The sequence below is a fragment of the Ovis canadensis genome, chromosome 2, assembly GCF_042477335.2.
Source record: "Ovis canadensis isolate MfBH-ARS-UI-01 breed Bighorn chromosome 2, ARS-UI_OviCan_v2, whole genome shotgun sequence".
Taxonomy (NCBI): Eukaryota; Metazoa; Chordata; class Mammalia; order Artiodactyla; family Bovidae; genus Ovis; species Ovis canadensis.
This window is the reverse complement of record NC_091246.1, coordinates 61,105,676-61,123,422: the sequence shown is the minus strand read 5'-3', so window position 1 is coordinate 61,123,422 and position 17,747 is coordinate 61,105,676. Positions and strand designations below refer to the sequence as shown.

General features: G+C 38.1%; 1 protein-coding gene across 3 annotated transcripts in view; it reads left to right on the top strand.

Moving 5' to 3' along the window:
• Nucleotides 1-17,747, top strand: part of PCSK5 (proprotein convertase subtilisin/kexin type 5) — a 503,732-nt gene that overhangs the window by 268,081 nt on the left and 217,904 nt on the right. For all 3 annotated transcript variants that reach the window (XM_069576329.1, XM_069576328.1, XM_069576330.1), the window contains exon 10: nucleotides 1,543-1,646. In XM_069576329.1, the coding sequence (XP_069432430.1) occupies nucleotides 1,543-1,646 (104 nt within the window). The remainder of the gene's footprint in view (nucleotides 1-1,542; nucleotides 1,647-17,747) is intronic.

The following is a 17,747-nucleotide window of genomic DNA, read 5'->3' as shown; positions in this document are numbered from 1 at the left end:
ACAATATAGATTTGAACTGCTCAGTTCTGTTTATATGCAGATTTTTTTTTCACTAATTGTGTACCACACAGCCTGCTGTTGGTTGGATATATGGATGCAGAACCATGGGTATGGAGACCCAGCTATAAGTTATATTCAGACTTTTGACTGTTCAGGGACTGGTACCCCTAACCTCCACATTGATCAAAGGGCAACCATACTTTGATTCAGTTGGTACAACAAAGTAGATATTAGCATCCACATTCTAAGTGGGGAAACTGACTCTTTGAAAAGTCAATTTCACATAGATAGAAAATGAAGGAGCCAGAAAAAGGTCGCTGGGCCCCCTCTCATTAGGAGGCCACCCTCAAAAACATGGATGTGGTGAGTATGATAAGAAAATGTAGTATCAAGTGAAGCAGTGTGCAGTTTCATCAGTGAAAGTTAGCTGTAAAGATAGCGGGCTCTCTGTCTGCATGGAGACATACCAGAGTACATACATGCCCATATGAGGGGGTGCAGAGATTACCACCTGCCCCTGTCATACCTCAAGGGAGGTAGTGAGTCATTCTCTCTCCTCCTCCAAATGTTCTGACCCATCCCTTGCAAATATCCTTCCTAAAATGAAGGTGGTAGATGAGAAGCAAAGAAAATAACCACACAAGCTGCATGATAAGTTGCCATATTTCCAAGTTAGGAAAAGAAAAGAGTCATAGCTCACATTCAAGATTGAATTGAATATGTATCCTGATTAGAATTTCTTGCAGGCACTGAGTCAAATGCTGTCTAGGAAATAACATGTTCTTTGAAAGAGAAGGAAAGACTGAATATGTACTCAGATTTGTTTTCTGTGTGTTTATTAGTTTTGCAGTTCTTTGATGAAAGTATCTTCCATTCAGTAGTGTCTGTGATCTTCTATGCCAGCAGCCATAATAGATATTCAATAATTTAATAACTGTTTATTGCAAATTAAGATCACTCCCATAGCTGTCTGTGCCTTGGTGCCCAGTGTTGGGCTCTGTACCACATCCTCTTTCCCTCAGAACACTGAAAATGGAGACTCAGTTTCAATTCAGACTTTTTTCATATCCCACACATCCATCCAGAATGGTTAACATTGCTAAGTTCTTTGTTAAATTACAAGTCTACTGCCTGGCTAAATAAGTGAACAAGCAATGTTCAAGAACCCTTCAGTTCTGGCTTTAGCTTGGTGTAATTTTCTAATGATGATGCAAGATTCTGCACACAGGATGACAGGGCCAGAATTGGGAGCCTTTTTGAGGAAACTGAAAATCCTCACCCTTTTAAAACCTTACATACTAGTATCACACTATTTCCCAAATTAAAGGTTACATTTTCTGCCTCCCTAAGACTAACGTCACCTCTCCAAGTGGAAAACAAGAGCGGCATTTGGCATTCGTTTATCCCAAACCCAAATCGCTGACCCTTTGTTTTTAGTACTTTGCCCTTTTGCTTTTGCTTTTTTAATTTGCTTGTGACTCTCTGCTTCCCCCATCTTTTTTTTTTTTTTGGTACAATGATTCTTACCTTGTCTTTCCCCAGTCCGTTTCTGACCTGGAGAGACGTGCAGCATGTTATTGTCAGGACTTCCCGTGCAGGACATTTGAACGCTAATGACTGGAAAACCAATGCTGCTGGTTTTAAGGGTGAGAACTTCTTTCATCTTCTGTCACAGGCAAAATATTTTTATTTTCCCCCATTTTAAATGGAGAGCAGGAAACAGAACCCCTCCACAGAAACTTTACATTTTGTACTGACACAGGAAGAGGTTGATCTCTTAGTAAAAAAAATTAAAAAGGCAGATTCCTCTTTTAAAAAATTTAAAACAACATATTTATGGCAGATTTCCTTGGCTTCCCATATCATAGGTCAGATTTTTTAAAGGTAACCATCTCCCAAGTATTGTCGACCTATGAGGCTCCTCGTTAGCTTACTATTTGCTGTCCTTGATTATCTGAGTGATATTTGTAACAATGAATTTAAAAATTCCTTACCTTCTGGAGTGATTACTTCCAGTTAATAACAGCTGGTATCTTTTGTTGCTTTGAGGGTAGCACTGTTAGTTGGTAGGCTATGCTTTCTATATATTTTGTTTTTGTTTTCCCCCAAACTTCCACAAATAGGAAAACAGGCCTAATTCTATGATATTACTTTACATAAACTAATAATTCTTCTGAAGCATCATAATGCAGTCTTATGCAAGTGTACACAGGCTATAATAAGTGCTAACTGTTTCTCCCATGGCTGATAAGGATTATAGTTCCCTCAAACTATCTTACTAACAGTAACTATTTTGTTTGTTGTCATCCGTAACATATGCTATAATCAAAAGAAAATCGTTATATAAAGTGGATGTCCTACAGTTTAGTATCTTTACTCAGGTTTCAGATAACCTAAATTTTAAACCATTAATTTAAGTTATAACAAAGATTACTTTTTGTCATATCTGCAGACTTACATTTATTCCCAAATAATATTTGTATCATTATATATCCCTATAGATGAAAAACAGTATTCCATAACAGAAGGAAAAAATTGCAGTTCTGGTCCTCAGATCATTGGTAATAAGCTGAATAATCCTGGGCAAGTCCTTTAATTTTTCCAGGCCCTAACTTCCCCAACTTACTTTAGAAGCTAAATAATATTAACTACATAGAATATCTTATGTATGAAATCCATATATCCATAGTGTATTATACTCAATGTATATAAATATTCATGCTGAAAATGTAATGTGTAATTTTAAAAATTATTTGCAAGGAGCTTATTGGAGTCTCATGCTTTGCCAAAACCTTTCAATATGCCAGTTAATCAGTGCCATATAAAAGAGTTCTTTGACTAACATCTTCACTGAAGACTTCACTTTTAGAAAAGATTAAGACTAGCCCTCTTCTTTTGAGTATTATCAAATACCTTTCCATGCTTGTAAACTATTTAATGCAGCAGTGTTCAATGAGCTTTTAATCGAAAGCATTGTAAATGCCAGTTGGGATCATATTTTCTGAAGCCCAAACCAAGACACAGTCCCAAAATAGTAAATTCTACGTGCAGCATAAAAAAACATTTGAAAGTTCAGTTGTTCGAGAAAATCCAGGATGTAATTTGCCATATGTATGTTTCCTTTTGATTAGCTTCCACATGCTTCCAACCCCTACTATAAATTCAGGCAGTCAAGGGGTTGAGTTTGGGGAACAAGATGAGGTGGGGGAAGGGATGAAAACATAACCTTGGTTGGTTCAACACTGCAATGAACTTCTTAGTAGAAGGTTCATAGACTAAGTACATTGACCTCCATGAAGCTGAGGAATCAACTTTAACCCAAATAAAAGTCTTAGTTTTACTTATTCCTTCTTGGCAGCTTAAAAAGAGCAAATGGTTCTAATAAAAAATGCAACTCTTTTGAAAACCTCTGTTGGTTTTGGAGAGGGGGAAGCGGAGGCTTTAGACTGAATCTCACCAGATCCAAACCTGAGTCTGAAGGGGGCTATCCACTGCTTCTGGCAGGGGGCAAAGAGCGTTTTACTATTGCACGTGGCAATATTTAGTATAATATTTCACTCTTCTCTTAGATTACTGCCAAGAGTAACAATTAAAGTTCGCTTTTTCATAGATGAATTACCCTGAATGGTCTGGACTCCCAGCGGAATTGTTTTGTAATTTTGTTGATGGTGAGCCCCATATTTCATCTAAACATGATCATAATAAGAAGAATTTTTGACATTTTCTTCCCTTCTCTCAGCATTCTCATCCCCTCCCTAGCATCCCACAAATAAAAGCAATGAAGGCAGAGGCTAGCAGGAGAGGAGTCGTGCTCTGGCAGGCAAGGGTTGGGGAATGCAGGTCACTAGGACTGGATAAAGATGGGCTGACTTTATGGAATAAGAACTGAATGAACAAAAAATAGGGAAGGCTTGGAAAATGTTCATGCAATGAGAGCTCATATTTTAAATTAGGTCAGCCAGCTTTTGCAGGCCTTACTTAGAGGGAACACACGGCCAAGTGTTTCTCCTTGGGCAACAGAAGTTGCCTGCAAACAGAAGCCTGCAACCCTGGGTGTGCTCCCTTACCACTGGGCTTGGTCCTAATGCTGAGTGAGATGTAGGTACGAAACAAATCTGAAAACACCTGCGCTTCCCTGGGCTTGCTCATATGGCCTCATGTTGAGTGATTTAACTTGTATGAAGAGTAGGGTGTTGGGTTTGTTTTTTTTTTAATCACTAGAATTTCATAAACTGGTTGGCAGGTACTCTTCTGCAATGGGGCTGTCAGGATTAATGTCCAGATTTCCTCTTTCTCACCTGGTAAAGCAGACAGCTCAGTCTAGCAACCAGTTGGGTTTGGGGGTTTCGCCATCAATAGACTTGATAGTCAGTTCTCACTGGTAACTTGGGAGAAGCCAGCACCCTACAGATCAGTCTTTCCCCAAACCCTGCCAAGTGCCTTTCATGCAGCGTCCTTACATATCTTTGAACCTACCCACGTGTGGTCCATCTAAATTAGAGAACAGACCCAGATACTATCAGATCTAGACTGATTTGGGTCTCCGTTCAAGGCGGACTTGATCCACTCTTACCTACATGTGTTATGGGCCTGGATTCCTAGCCCCTGGAAGGACATTCCTTCCAGAAGCAACTGCTGGCTTCCATTAACTGGCATGGACAGATTGTATTCAGGCAAGGAAGTTGCCTAGGGAGGACTGACTCCTCTGTGCGTTTCTCTGAGAACAGAGTTACAGATAAGCTGGATGCAGAGAACTTTCTTCCCCTTTCTCTGCACTCTCCTTACAGTGAGATCAATTTATAAACAGTCCTGCCGTGAGATCCGTTCACCAGTGAAGGCAGCCCCAAACCTGGAAGCCACTCATCAACATTTTTATGTTATGGTAGCTTAACTTTTAACAATGTTAACTGAACTAAGATGATTCTATCTTGCTGCTTCTTTATAATAATAATAATAATCTAATATAGATAAAATACCTTTTGTAGAAGATCTGTTTTTTAAGATAAACATAATTCAAGGAATACATACCTATGAAAACTAACTGGATGTTGTTTTGATATGTTCCTCCTGTGAATAATCCTAAGTTTCAGATAACACCTTTTGATTTTAAACCTCTTCCAAGATAGTTTAATAATAAATGGAATAAATATGATGCATCTATCAAATAATCTGAGATTATGCATGAAAATAGGAAAGTATTTGCATGAAACCACATCAACAGATGTGTTATCTGCCACTAGAGAACTAAAATCCAAATTCCAGTATCTTTGCTACTGACCAACATTTACAATGCCTGGAGACAACTTTGGCATTCAATTATTTGTTTGGGAGTTTTTTAGTATTGCTTTCTCCTTTTTCCTCTTTGCTCTTAGGAAATGTCTTTTCTATTTTTTTTTCTTTCTGCTCTTTTTAATAACCCCCTCGTGCTCCTTAAAATGTGCAAATCAACCATTGAAGTGAGGGTTTTGCCATCTGGGTGATTTTCTTCAAGGAATTTAATTTACGTAGTCTCCTGATTTGGCAACCTGCTCCAGTACCCTTGCCTGGAAAATCCAATGGACAGAGAAGCCTGTTAGGCTACAGTCCATGGGGTCGCAAAGAGTCGGACAAGACTGAGCGACTTCACTTTCTTTCTTTTCCTGATTTACTTATTCACAAATATTTCCTGCACACTGTCAGCAGGCCAGCCCAACACATGATGAAGCACACCCAAAGAGCAGACGCAGAAGGAAATGTCCAGGTCCTATGACTTTGCCTCCTGTGATCTGGCTGCAGTGTGATTTACCTACAGAAACAGAAGTTTACGCTGTACTTTTTTCTCCCTCCAGTGAAATCCAATCAGTCTTTCAGGCTCATGTTTATAAAAGTGTCAGTGATCCTTCTCTCACCATCTAAAATGCAGCCCAGCCTGAGCAGCAGAAGGCTAATGAAAGAATCTCTCCTGTGGCATGCCACATACATTTTGACGAGTTCTGTTTTTACAAAGAAGGTGTATGGATCCTAGGGCCCTAGAGAGGGCTTGCTTGAATTCTGCATTCTTCTAGAATCCACGGCTCAGAGCCTTTCAGGAAGAACCCCTCCCTCTTTCTGCTTAAATTTGACGACCCTACCTATTTCCTACCCATCTCTTTCCCCAGTCTCCTGGGCTGTGCTCACTGAATCTTTCCCCTGCATCCATAGCCCTGGTTTGCTGATGCAGCTATGAGAAGTCTAATTGAATGCATGCAACATCAATGCTATAGTTTTTTTTTCAAAGTGTCTGTATTTCGATATGATAACTTGATATTATACAGTTAAACTCTCTTAAATCTAGGAACAGGAATAGACGTCAGATAATAAATTAGGAACTTCTGTCATCTTTACTAGGCGAAAGAAAGAAAAAAATGTCATTGAAAATCAAAATGACAACTAAGTGAGCGAGGTTACCACGCCTTCCATTTCACTGCCCTCCCAGACTATGTAAGTCTCTTTATTTCTACCAGCATGTTGCTGAAACCTCCTCATCCCCCACTGACTCTTTCTTTGACCACAACTAAACTACTAGATTTTTAAATTTTTATTTCTAACTGATTTCCCACTGGGGAAAACAATTGACAGTCTAACATGACTTCTTAGCCTCAAAGGCCCTTAACTTTTAATAACCTTTATTTCTTTTAATTGCCATCATTTTATTTCTACTGGTAGGGCTGGTAATTTTAAGATGTTCCAATATATTTTTAATACCTACTTGTCTTGCTTTCAGTTTGTAACACTTATTTAAAAAGAATTTAGAAGTGCTGAAACCATTAAGCATGCCATGTGTTGATTTGAAACGAAAGGTTCTGAAATGTGTGGGGGTGTTTTTTGCGTATATAAGTGATATCTGATGTGTTACCATTTGAAACAGTAAAGCTATATTGTTATCATATTATTTCACTGTACAAATAATATTTTATCTTTGCCACCTAGCATGCTGATGTGATGTTGGTAGCTATGTTTAAAGTCCATAATGTACCTTAATTGGAAATGTGCACATCAAGTTTTCAAAAAAAGGTCAAAGTGAAATGTTATTCATCTGGTCAGTGTCGGGGGGGATATTCAAATCAGATGCTTGACTTCGGTCCCAATCCTGTTTTCAGAAATAAAGCATTTAGTTCTTTTAAAATGCAGAGAGGTATATAAATACATTTGATCCTACCTAATAAAATTTGCTCCCTAGAAATGCTACCTGAGTTTCTTTCACGATTCTGAGTTTTATTCCATTGTACTCTATGAACTCGTATTTATTTAATATATTAACTTAAAACCTTTCATTTTGCATTTATTGATCATTGAATATATGAGCTTACCTTCTTGCTCATTTATAAAAAAGATATGAATCACACATAATTTAGGGACTTTACTTTTATTCTTTTGTCTCTCAGATGATGTACCTAAATATCTACTTGGGAACAGCAATATAGGACCCCTGACAGCCATCTCCCTGATCACTGCTCAATCTGGAGTCTTGTATTCACAGTGCTCACTTGCCCTATCAGAGTGTTCTATTCATACATACTAAATATGTGAGATTTAAAAATATTTTCTGCTAATGAAAATGCAAACAAAATGTTGTTTTCTCATTGCTGGTCTTTGAATGGTAGTGTTAGGTTTGTTAGACTTTGGGGATAATTTTGTTTTATACCCCTGCACACAGAAGTTTTAAATGTATGTGGTTTCACACTTAAAATCCTTCTTCAAAATAGAATTAAAATGATGGTTGTACTACATGACTGTTACCTCTTTACCAGATATAATTAGTTAATGAAGGGAATTATGTTTAGAGTAGTTTTGTGGTTTTGCCAGTCTTAAGAACCTTATTCTAGTAGAGAGTCTGTTATTGATATTTTCTTTGGCCTTTGAAGAAACCAATTAAAGTTTTTGTATCTTGGGTTTTTAGAATGTGGGTAACGAAATACCAAACATAATGAGAAGGCTGAGTTGAATGAAAAGTGCTTTGAAATTGGAAAACACCAAACATAAAAAGAGCCTTGACAAAGATAAGACTCTTCAAGTGTATTTTCCTATGTCACAGCTTTCTACTGCAAAATAAGGATAAAGATACAGAACTACGTTGTGAATTAGAATACTGTTTTAGGGATGAAGTTAATTAAATTATCTGAGTCAGCAAGACAAAATGCACTAAGGCTTGTGTAATGAAATTAGCACAATAGGTCTTCCTTTTATTCCGTAATTGCATATCAATGACTATACTATAATCATATATAAACACAGCTCTACTGTTTTGCAAATTAATTTTCATGTTTAAATATCACCTTGACGTCAACCTACTAAATCCTGAAAATTTGTTGTAGCATAGGAACTAATGACAGAAATCTGAACTAGTTGTAGTTATAAATGTCCTGTCAACTCTTTAGCCATTAATGTACAGTATAAAAGCTACAAGCATAAGATTTGATTTTTTAACAATATGCAAAATTTGTATACTTAAGAGACAGTTGATGTCTCTTTTTGTGTTATCACCTGATGAAACTCAATTTTGCTAATTCCAATCAGGCTGGACTTCCTTAGGTATTTTTAAAACTCTTCTTTTAGCAAATGAGTTTGGCTATCCTTCATGTTAACAAAGCTTAATATTTTGTGGTTACAATTGATATTTTAGACAAAGATAAAAATCATCAAGCTGTAAACTTGGTAATTACAGGGAGTGATCAACCAGGGCCAGTGCTATTTCGGACCAAAAGTGTGTTGTTAACCATGAAGTAAGGAAATGGATTCATGTGAATCACTAATAATTGGATTCTGAATCCAGTTCTAAAATAAGATGCCTGAAAGACTTAAGCCAAGGCTGTCTTATCGAAAAACACTTAGCTACACATACATGCACATTCTCTTACAGAGATTTTAAAAATTCAACAGTGATTTTCTTATGTTAATTTAAAACAAAAAAAAAAAATCACTTAGCATAGTAGTTTGGAGCATGGGCTCCAAAGTCAAATAACCTGGGATTGAATCCCAGCTTTATAAACAAATAAACAGTACATCTGGAAATCCGCATACATTCTTAACTTTATTGGAGTGAGTTTACATATTATAAGAAGTACTATTTTAAATGTATAGATGTATACATCTATATAACCATCACCACAGCCAAGGTGTAAAACATTCCCATCACCCCAAAAATTTCTTTTGCATTCTTTCTTATCCCCCCCACCTCCTCAATCCCGCCCTGTGCAACCAGATATATTTGCTATTACTATAGATTAGATTGTCTTTTGTAGACTTTCATACAGATAGGATTATTTGAAATTGGCTTCTTTCTCTCCATATATTTTTTTGAGGTTCATCCATATCATTAAGTATATGAGGGGTTTATTCTATTTATTACTGACCTATATTCTATTGTAAGAATGTACCACAATTTGTATTATCATTCACTATTTCATAGATGATTTTAATTTTTGTTTTTTATTGGGATATATTTGATCTATGATATTATGCAAATACCAGGTATATGACATAGTGATTCACAACTTTTAAAAGTTGTACTCCATTTATAGTTATAAAATATTGGCTATATTCCCTGTGTTGTACAATATAGCTTATTTATTTTGTATATAGTATCTCACCTCTTCCTGTTTCCCTCTCCCCACTGATAGCTGTGAGTTTGTTCTCTGTATCTGTGAATGTTTCTTTTTTGTTATATCCACTAGTTTGTTTTAGTTTTTAAGTTCTACATATATGTGGTATCACACCGTATTTCTTTCTCTCTAACTTATTTTACTTGCATAATTCCCTCCTGGTCCATCCATGTTGTTGCAAATGCAAACTTCTATGCTTTTTTACGGCTGAGTGGTGTTCGGTTGTGTATATATACCATGTCTACTTAATCTATTCATCTGTTGATGGACCCTAAGGTTGCTTCCATATCTTACTAATTATAAATAATGTTACTGTGAACATTGGGGTGCATGTACCTTTCCAAATTAGTGCTTTGGTTTCTTTGGATATGTACTCAAGGGTGGAATTAGTGGATCATATGGTTCTCGTTTCAGTTTTTCTGAGAAACCTCCATACTCTTCTCCATAGGGGCTACACCAATTTACATTTCTGCTAACAGTGCACGAAGATTCCCCTTTCCATGGATAATTTTACTCTTTCTCCTTTGGGGGGTGTTGTGAGTAAAGCTTGTATGAATATTCATGGACAAGCTTCTGTGTGGACAAATTACAACTTTTTAAACTTTACATACTAGGCAAAAGACCTAATTTAAGGAGAGACTTTGAGGAGTAAGGGGATGGTCCAAAAGACTAACCAGATGTAAAGAACATTTCAGGCCAGGTATATAGCACATACTAAGACTCAATCAAGGAAAAGCTGGAAGACCATTCATCCTAGCTACAGTGTGTGGCAAAGGGAAGAAGAAGGAAAACAGTATCATATACAGAGTTGAGCACAGCTCTTCCTTCTTGGTAGACACTCAGGGAACTTGATCATCTACCTGTTATGCATCTTTCTCATACAACATTTAATATTGAATTAATAAATGGTTAATATTGGTAGAAATTTGTAGGATAAAAATGGAGCATGCATTATATATATATATGTATATATATGCACACATACACAGAATGTAGCTTAGGAATGAAACTAGCTCCACTATCCCTTGCAAATATGTCTTTCACTACTATATTCACATATTTCTTGTAATTCTGCCCCCCTCTCTGTATATTTTATCTGATTTGGGTTCTTGTTTCCATTTGCCAAGATTTTATTTGATGGGTCTGGATGAAGAATTAATTTCCTTATTTGTGTTCTCTGCTTTTCTGGAAGACTACTTGGATTTCAAGAAACAATAGGTAGATTCAGAAGTTTTGAAAAAAAGCATAATCTGCTGATCATGAGTGATTTGAGTTAATGGTATGTATATAACCTAGATGAGAGGCATAGATGAGTTATAAAGAGACTGTTGAACTCTCAGTTTGAGAGCTACTCCTGGGAACCAAAACTTGTATGAAATAGTTTATAAAGCAGTTAGTTTAAATAGATGCATTATTTTTTCTTTGTATCTCTTGGAGGATTTGGGGATTAAAACTGGAGGAAACAGCTGTGCTAAAAGCATTGGTCAGGATAAGGGAGGAGAGAGCGAGCCCAGTATGCAAAAAGGGTACGTGTCATGTGATGAGTGAAGTAATTTAAAAGAAACTGAGGACAAAGCTACCTAAATCTTAGAGTAAAAAGTTCTTATTTGATTTGAAAAACATTTTGGAGCCACTGCAGTGATTTGAGAAAGTGAGCTGGATAACAGTAATGACTTTCAAGAAAGTCAATTCCAGTTGCTTTGATGTCAAAGTTTTCTTTTTTAAGCTGATTGTGTAAATCCGTGGATCCTATGATATGTGCTGCCAAATGACATGGACAGAAGAAACTGACTTGCTACAATGGGTGAAAATGCTCTTGCCATGATGTTTTCTCTCATCTTAGCATGCAGTTGTATATTCCTCACCTCAAAGGTTGTGACATTCAGTGGAATTTTTTATCATCTCTTGGTCTCCTAAAAGAGGAGAGTTATACAGGTGGTATATATAATCATCTTTGCTAAATTCTTTTTTTTTTTTTTAAGTAAAGACAAAGAAATGCTTTTAGAAATGGCTCTTTAATAAACCCAGGGCAAAGGGTGTGGTGAAGAGATTGCTTCTTGAAAAGTGTCAGGCCAAAACCTATACTTTAAGAAGACTTCACAAATTTCCTTCAAACCAGTCTTTTTGTTGCTTATTATTGTTCACCATGACCTTCAGAAAGCCACTTAACTTCCAATATTTGAATTATTTTCACATAGAGCTGTGATCTTTGAATTTGCCATGTCAGTTTGCAGACATTAAAAGAAAGCCAGTGACACAATTCTGGTTAGCTTCTGGAGTCACTGTGAGACTCTTGCAGGCAGAGTGACAGATTCATTTACAGTTTATAAGTGACTTTTTCCCTTTCTTAAGTTTCACATTAGTATTCTTTTTCTTAGCTGTGAAGCAAACTTAGAATCATCTGTAGTCCTAGGAAGCTGCATACATTTTTTGAGCCTGCCAGAGGCTACAGTGTTAATGCTTTCTTAATATACTCTATGGGATGGTTTTGTCTGGAAATCCTTTGCTCTTCTTTATATGTTTTGCCCTCAGAATTGTCTTTAGAACCAAGGTAAAAGATATGTGTCCAGCTTTGTTCCAGAGTTCAATATTGTGCACCTTACAAGCCTAAAACTTGCACTGGAACTCCAGCTTTATATGATTAAACAATCAGAGGATGTACCTAAAAATGCATGATGTCTACGATTACATGTTAGGGTGTACCATAGTTTTTTGTACAGATTATTTAACTGAACTAGGGAATCAAATAAGGAAATTGAGTGGAGATTGAAATCTAGCCTATAATTGACTCAACAAGTCATGTGCCCCAGAGTGGGATGTTGTCGTTTAGTTGCAAAAGGTGTGTCTGACTCTTTTGTATCCCACCAGGCTCCTCTCTCCATGGGATTTTCCAGGCAAGAATACTGGAGTGGGTTTTCACTTCCTTCTCCAGGGGACCTTTCTGATCCAGGGATCAAACCTGTGTCTCCTGCATCGACAGGTGGATCCTTTACCACTGAGCCAATGGGAAAGCCCCCAGAGTGGGATGGCGTTCCCCTAAAGCAAGAGGCATCTAATTCACAGGAGTCCCATGTAGGCAACCATGTTGCATGAAATTTGGTTGTAATTTCTCCCATAGTTGTCAAAAAGGCATGGGTATCTTTCAAAAGGTTTCTCCCCAGAGATGGTTTTGATCATTTTGACCTTCATCTATTGCTTCAAGCTTGACATTCACAGGACCTTCATTTGCAAAGTTATTGCAGTCAGATAGAGTTTCCCAATATCTTTTTCATCATCCCCAGCTTCTAGACATAGTTTGATGTAAAATCTTAGAATTTTGAATGAATGAGTTTAAGCACAAATCTGTTTTTCTCTTCTTATTCTTTCTCCATTCTGCCTGATTTTTTGACCAAAAATGATTGAAGCTTCATGCATTCAAATGTATGCTTATTTCATGTGGAGTCAGTAGGAGACTTTTATGTGGGGTGATTAAAAATTGACATATGCAGGATACATGAGCACAGGCAGAAGGCAGTGGCAAAAAAGCTATATGAGATGCTTTCATGATTATCAACAAGCTGTCTTGTAAGGTACTCCCAAACAGACCTTTTCTACAAAGGAATAGAGCTTTAAATGTGAGAGAGAGAGAGATGTGACTGAGGTACACAGGAGGAACTCTGTCATTGAAATTAGTCCTTGCCTATCAGTTTTGGACTCTGGCATCAGCTTTCCCAGAACAGACTACGGCACCAATTCCCTGACCCCCATGAGGGACAGGAGGCTCTAACTTGCTGTGACCACGCTGAGACCATGCCAAATGGGCAGTGTTCCAGCTGTGAAGATCGGTTCAAGATCAATGTACATGCTGTGCCATGCTAAGTTGCTTCAGTTGTGTCTGACTCTGTTGAGACCCTATGGACTTCCCGCCAGACTCGTCTGTCTGTGGGATTCTCCAGGCAAGAATACTGGAGTGGATTGCCGTGCCCTCCTCCAGAGGATCTTCCTGACCCAAGGATTGAACCCATATCTCTTAAGTCTCCTGCATTGTCAGGTGGGTTCTTTACCACTTGCGCTGCATAGGAAGCCCTCAAGATCAATAAGTTAAGCCAAATGAACGAGAGGAAAGGGGGCCTTATTACATCTTTTTAAACTTTAGTAAAGATGGCTTTGCCTATCCTTTTTTTCTACCCATGGAGATCTTTATATCCATGCTAGTGTCTACAATATAAACCAGACCCAAGGATTCAAAAAGAAATCCTGAAAATTAATCCCTCGCTAGTTTTATGCATAACTTCCTAGGGCCACTGCATCTAGGAAGATACAGTTACACACACCAGGCGTTCACTTTGTGGAATCCATCTGGATACATCTTCTGTGACATAAATAGATCCAGACTTTTTTTTCTTAGAATCTCAATTCAACTCTTTACACATGTTCACATCTTGCTAGCCTTAGGCATTTCAAAGCAATTAAACTTCCATCACACATCCCAGTAATAGTTTCAACAGGCTTCATTTTATGATGTTCTACCAGAAGCCATGGTACACCCTGAAGTTTCCAGAGTCATCTTTGAAAGAGCCAAAAAAAGAGGGTATTGTGATCACTGCTGGATGTTAACAAATGGGAAGCTGCTCTTTGCCACCCAGTGCCGTTTGCTCATCTGTGCATGCCTAGTTAGCTGTAATAAAAAAAAATGGCCTCAGCATGAATATAAAATAAAGTAACTTTGCCATATTAATAATATTTTCTCACTCAGGAAAAACTCCTGATAGAAATGACTGAAGAAGGTCATTTCTCAGCAAGAATAAGGGCTCTGGGCCAGTTAACTTTTCTTCCAAACTTCACATATATCTTTTTCTGCACATACTATTTTAATGAGTTTTGAAGAAGAGAGCCGTTTTTAATGCAGTTGATTTGCAGAAAGCAGAGGGGATAAAAATGTTCCAGTGTTCATTTGTGATGTATAGATAAATCCCAAAATGCCCCCCCCAACCTTTGTTGTCTTATTCTGAGAATTTATGATTGATTTGAGTACTTTCATTGAAAGAAATACTATGTGTCTTTTGTATAATGGTGACCACTGAGTATGTGTATAATAGATGAAGATTTTGAATACTTGGGATCAAGTCCCAGCAAGTTTAAGAGTTTTTTTTTTTTTTTAATGTTCATGAGACTTAGTATTTTCAACTGTGAATTGTGAATAATCAGTTTAGTTCAGTTGCTCGGTCGTATCCGACTCTTTGCGACCCCATGAACTGCAGCACGCCAGGCCTCCATGTCCATCACCAACTCCCAGAGTTCACTCAGACTCACGTCCATGGAGTCAGTGATGCCATCCAGCCATCTCATCCTCGGTCGTCCCGTTCTCCTCCTGCCCCCAATCCCTCCCAGCATCAGAGTCTTTTCCAATGAGTCAACTCTTCGCATGAGGTGGCCAAAGTACTGGAGTTTCAGCTTTAGCATCATTCCTTCCAAAGAAATCCCAGGGCTGATCTCCTTCAGAATGGACTGGTTGGATGTCCTTGTAGTCCAAGGGACTCTCAAGAGTGTTCTCCAACACCACACTTCAAAAGCATTAATTCTTCAGCGCTCAGCCTTCTTCACAGTCCAACTCTCACATCCATACATGACCACAGGAAAAACCATAGCCTTGACTAGACGGACCTTAGTCAGCAAAGTAATGTCTCTGCTTTTGAATATGCTATCTAGGTTGGTCATAACTTTTCTTCCAAGGAGTAAGCGTCTTTTAATTTCATGGCTGCAGTCACCATCTGCAGTGATTTTGGAGCCCAAAAAAATAAAGTCTGCCACTGTTTCCACTGTTTCCCCATCTATTTGCCATGAAGTGATGGGACCAGATGCCATGATCTTTGTTTTCTGAATGTTGAGCTTTAAGCCAACTTTTTCACTCTCCTCTTTCACTTTCATCAAGAGGCTTTTTAGTTCTTCACTTTCTGCCATAAGGGTGGTGTCATCTGCATATCTGAAGTTATTGATATTTCTCCTGGCAATCTTGATTCCAGCTTGTGTTTCTTCCAGTCCAGAGTTTTTCATGATGTACTCTTCATATAAGTTAAATAAGCAGGGTGACCATATACAGCCTTGACGTACTCCTTTTCCTATTTGGAACCAGTCTGTTGTTCCATGTCCAGTTCTAACTGTTGCTTCCTAACCTCCATACAGATTTCTCAAGAGGCAGGTCAGGTGGTCTGGTATTCCCATCTCTCAGAATTTTCCACAGTTTATTGTGATCCACACAGTCAAAGGCTCTGGCATAGTCAACAAAACAGAAATAGATGTTTTTCTGGAACTCTCTTGCTTTTTCCATGATCCAGTGGAGGTTGACAGTTTGATCTCTGGTTCCTCTGCCTTTTCTAAAGCCAGCTTGGACATCAGGAAGTTCACAGTTCACATATTGCTGAAGCCTGGCTTGGAAAATTTTGAGCATTACTTTACTAGCATGTGAGATGAGTGCAATTGTGCGATAGTTTGAACCTTCTTTGGCATTGCCTTTCTTTGGGATTTCAATGAAAACTGACCTTTTCCAGTCCTGTGGCCATTGCTGAGTTTTCCAAATTTGCTGGCATATGGAGTGCAGCACTTTCAGAGCATCATCTTTCAGGATTTGAAATAGCTCAACTGGAATTCCATCACCTCCACTAGCTTTGTCCGTAGTGATGCTTTCTAAGGCCCACTTGACTTCACATTCCAGGATGTCTAGCTCTAGATGAGTGATCACACCATTGTGATTATCTGGGTCATGAAGATCTTTTTTGCACAGTTCTTCTCTGTATTCTTGCCACCTCTTCTTAGTATCTGCTGCTTCTGTTAGGTCCATACCATTTCTGTCCTTTATTGAGCCCATCTTTGCATGAAACGTTCCCTTGGTATCTCTAATTTTCTTGAAGAGATCTTGCTAATAGGATTATTTTAAAGATTTCATTAGCTAATGTATTTAAAAGGTGCATGTATGAGATATGTTTACCACCCATACGAAACTTCTGGGCCTCTTCTTTTGGGAAGCATACTTGAAACATGCTTGATAAGTGCACTTCAGTTATAGAGGCAGTAGGGTTAAGAGATAGCCACCTCACTGCATTTACTATTTTCAACATTGTGATTGACCATGATTTTGTATCTCAATCAAACGCTGATTCTATCCTAACAATGTAGAGAACTTAACTCTTCAGGTGATGTGCATCTAAAGAAGAAAATACCTACACAAACCTGTGCTTGAACAATGAGGGGTCTGCATCTATAGATTAATTAGGAGAACTTTATCGTGTAAAAGTTTTATAAGAGAAGCAAAAACATTTCTGGTAGGTAGCCCACATGAAAAGATATTGACATGATCTTCTGTGTAAGCAGCTTACTTCTGGCATGAGGGCAGGATATTTGTAAACCATGCGTGCAGAGACTCAAGCCCTGTGTTGGAGATGTTAGCCTGATTATCCAGGCTTTATCATTGGTAAACTAGGTTTCCTGGAAAGATACTAATTGTAGTAGCTTCAAGAAGTGGCTCTCAAAGTGGGGTCCCTGAACCAACAATATCAGCATCACCCAGGAACTTGGTAAAAATGCAAATCTGAACCTTGCCTTGAAACCTACTAATCAGTGGGGTTGCACAGTGTGTGCCCTAACAAGTCCTCTGGGTGATGCACATGTAGGTTTGGGAAACACCAACCCAAGTTATCCACTGTATGTAATGAATTAATTTCTCTCCTAGTCAGCTTCGAGTGTTGCTAATTGAAATAGTATCCTCAGAAGAAATGAACAAAATTTCTCTCATGATTTTTTTCTGTAGCTTGGATAAGGAATCCCGTGTGTGAAAGATGCTCCATAAAAAAGCTCGTCTCTTGTCATTCTCTTACTGCATGCATGTACTCCCAGCTGCACGCATTCTCCTTTTGGTCAACTGGATGATCACGCTCTCTTTTCAAACTTTGTATCTCCCATTTCAGGGGAGGGGGGACCTTTTACATTATCCTCCTGTGTTAGTTCTGTGCTTTCTTACACAATTAAAAATTGCCAACAAGTAGTGTGATTTAGGGGCTTCCCCAGTGGCTCAGATAGTCAGGAGTCCACCTGCCATGCAGGGGACCAGGATTCGATCTCTGTGTTGGGAAGATCCCATAAAGAAGGGACTGG